General features: G+C 41.4%; 1 protein-coding gene across 1 annotated transcript; it reads right to left on the bottom strand.

Annotated features, from left to right (window-relative positions):
- Nucleotides 1-504: 504 nt before the first annotated feature.
- On the bottom strand, nucleotides 505-2,170 carry VTP01DRAFT_8656 (uncharacterized protein; the record flags this gene model as incomplete). Its single annotated transcript, XM_069387801.1, has 8 exons — nucleotides 505-770; nucleotides 822-1,054; nucleotides 1,112-1,234; nucleotides 1,295-1,404; nucleotides 1,474-1,560; nucleotides 1,627-1,645; nucleotides 1,701-1,850; nucleotides 1,908-2,170. The coding sequence occupies 8 exons, from the start codon at nucleotides 2,168-2,170 to the stop codon at nucleotides 505-507; spliced, it is 1,251 nt and encodes a 416-aa protein (XP_069241534.1).
- Between the last annotated feature and the right edge of the window lie 361 nt (nucleotides 2,171-2,531).

Below are 2,531 nucleotides of genomic sequence, written 5' to 3'. Positions count from 1 at the left end.
AAAGTTTTTTGAAATTGACCACGATGACATAAAATTGGCCATATCCATTGAATTTCGCCAACTCATTTTTGAATTTCGCCACTGCTACCTGAAATTGACATTTTCTCTTATCTTGGTTACGCCAGACAAGAATACAATCAGTCGCAAATTTTTACATCGCCTACTCCAAACCTTTCGAGTTATTCACGAAGAGAATCCAGCCTCTTTCAATTAAGACAATGGCAACTCTTCCAGGATTAAGGACTCTCCAAACAAAGGAAGTTTGAGGATCAATGCGAACATTTAGAATCAACAAGCCGTCGAAGACATTATTCACGTTGCTGACATCCATCTTCATGGTTATTTTACTGATTACAACAGTTAATTTAACAGATACTGAAAACAGGCTAAAATCATTGCATTGGAATATGGGTAGAGAAGGAATAACATACAGAAACAGAAGGGAATGAAATAGCTAGTTACGTGGATCGAGTACCGTAAAATTTCAATCACCAAGTGTCAAACTCACTTTGCGCTTCTTGTTGGACTTGGTTTCAGAACGGTTCCGGCATACCAGAGGGGGTGCGTCGGACAGCGCAGATTGTTGGCGATGGTGGTTGACGGAGAACAGAGCGTTTTGTGGATCTTAACTACCAACATCAAGTCATCCAATCGACCAACTAAGTTGAGCAGCTCGGATTTCTTCATTGGGATGTCAATGGCTGCAATTTCCGTAAAGGTGTATAGCTGATCCTGTTGGAGATGCATGCCAAACCAGGTGATAGACGGACCTACACAAAAAAATAAATAAATTGAGCTTTATGCTTTTTTTGTCAATTCACCTGCAACTTGGAAACCGATAACATGATCCAATTTTAGCTCATCGCATGCATCCTTGCAAAAAATGGCCACGCGACAAAAATCATTGACCAGCAGCGACGAAGAGATGTTCTTGGTTGGCTTGATTTCCCCATAAACATTCGTATAGGCATATTCATATGCTTCATAAACATCCACTTTGTAATCCGGTCGATTGTTCTTGATGGTTGCATTTTCATCGGCCACAATATTGGAACTATCCAACGAAAAAGAGCGTTAGAACCGACGGAAAAAAGACTGGATAATGGCTTACGAATGAGCAACTTTTGAAGGACGTTTGCAAGAAAACAGCCCAGTCATGAGAGGATGGATATAGCTTGCTGAGAAATGCGCTTCAGATAACGGCCTCATATTACAATCGTAAATCGCCGGGATCCTAAGCCATGCATCATGGTAAGTAAAAAAATAAAAATAAAAAATCATTGAAAGCACTTACAATCCAACAATAGCGCGGACAACCCCTCGCTCATAATCATTCAGTGTTTCACAGAGATCAAGCAATTGCATTCTCGCTTTATCTTCGTTTATAACATCGTCAATGAAATTCTGAGAAAGAATATGAGTAAGACCAATAGAGATACACACATGATTCGTTCAATACACATATAATCTTACTGCGAGGATTTCCTTGATTCGAAGCAGTTGGACGGGGTTGAATGAGTCACCACTGTAGTGCTCGTTTATTACGTCGCATCGCATCGCCTACAACAAATCCGGGGGGAACAAATCAGTTGGCAGAACTTGAAAATCAAACCGTTTTTGCAGAACGAGAATCCCAGAAGCGGAACTACATTAGAGAAAAAAATATCAGCACCAATAAAAATAGAAGAAAGCAAACGTACAGCAATTCGTTAAAGTGTTCATCAAGACGATATTTGTCCAATTGTAAGCATCTTTCGCGGAATTGGTGAAATTTCATGGATATGTCCTGATTATCCACAATCCATCGATGTGCTTCAGAAGGGACAACTGGTTTTTGAGGGGCATTTCTGCTGTAACCAAGATACGAAATCAGTCTTTTTGTTTCACATCAAGCAAAGCATAGTTACCTGATATGTGTCATCATATGACTAGAAAGTTGCTGTGTGTCGTTGAATGTTTCGAAGCATGACAAACAAGAGAATGCGATTGAGGCATTGGGGTATTGGGCGACGTTCGAGTCGGTAAATGACAAGAAGCCTTTGTTTCGATCACGCACGGTTCTTGCAATGAAAGGTATGCCGTGTACTCGCAAAACATGTCTGCGTGCTGTTTGATACGTTGTAAATGATTCATCACAAAATGGACACTCTTTCTTTAAAAGTGTAGTCATGGTTACAGTTGCGAAAACGAAAACAACACAACAACAACAACAAAAAAAAACAGCTGTAGTTCAATGTGCTTGCTCAGCCAATCAACGGGTGCCAAACCCTAACACCCTAACCAGTATCACGGTTTTGGTGTACTTGCTCAGCCAAATCAGTGGCGGCCAAACCCTAACACCCTAACACCCTAACCAGTATCACGGTTATGGTGTACTTGCTCAGCCAATCAGCGGGTGCCAAACCCTAAAACCCTAACACCCTAGCCAGTATCACGGTTATGGTGTACTTGCTCAGCCAATCAGCGGGTGCCAAACCCTAAAACCCTAACACCCTAGCCAGTATCACGGTTACCGCGTACTTGCTCTTTGG

Source organism: Rhizomucor pusillus (assembly GCF_041956525.1).
Source record: "Rhizomucor pusillus strain CBS 183.67 unplaced genomic scaffold VTP01scaffold_5, whole genome shotgun sequence".
Taxonomy (NCBI): domain Eukaryota; kingdom Fungi; phylum Mucoromycota; class Mucoromycetes; order Mucorales; family Lichtheimiaceae; genus Rhizomucor; species Rhizomucor pusillus.
The sequence above is the reverse complement of the archived record's forward strand: the minus strand, read 5'-3'. Positions and strand labels throughout refer to the sequence as shown.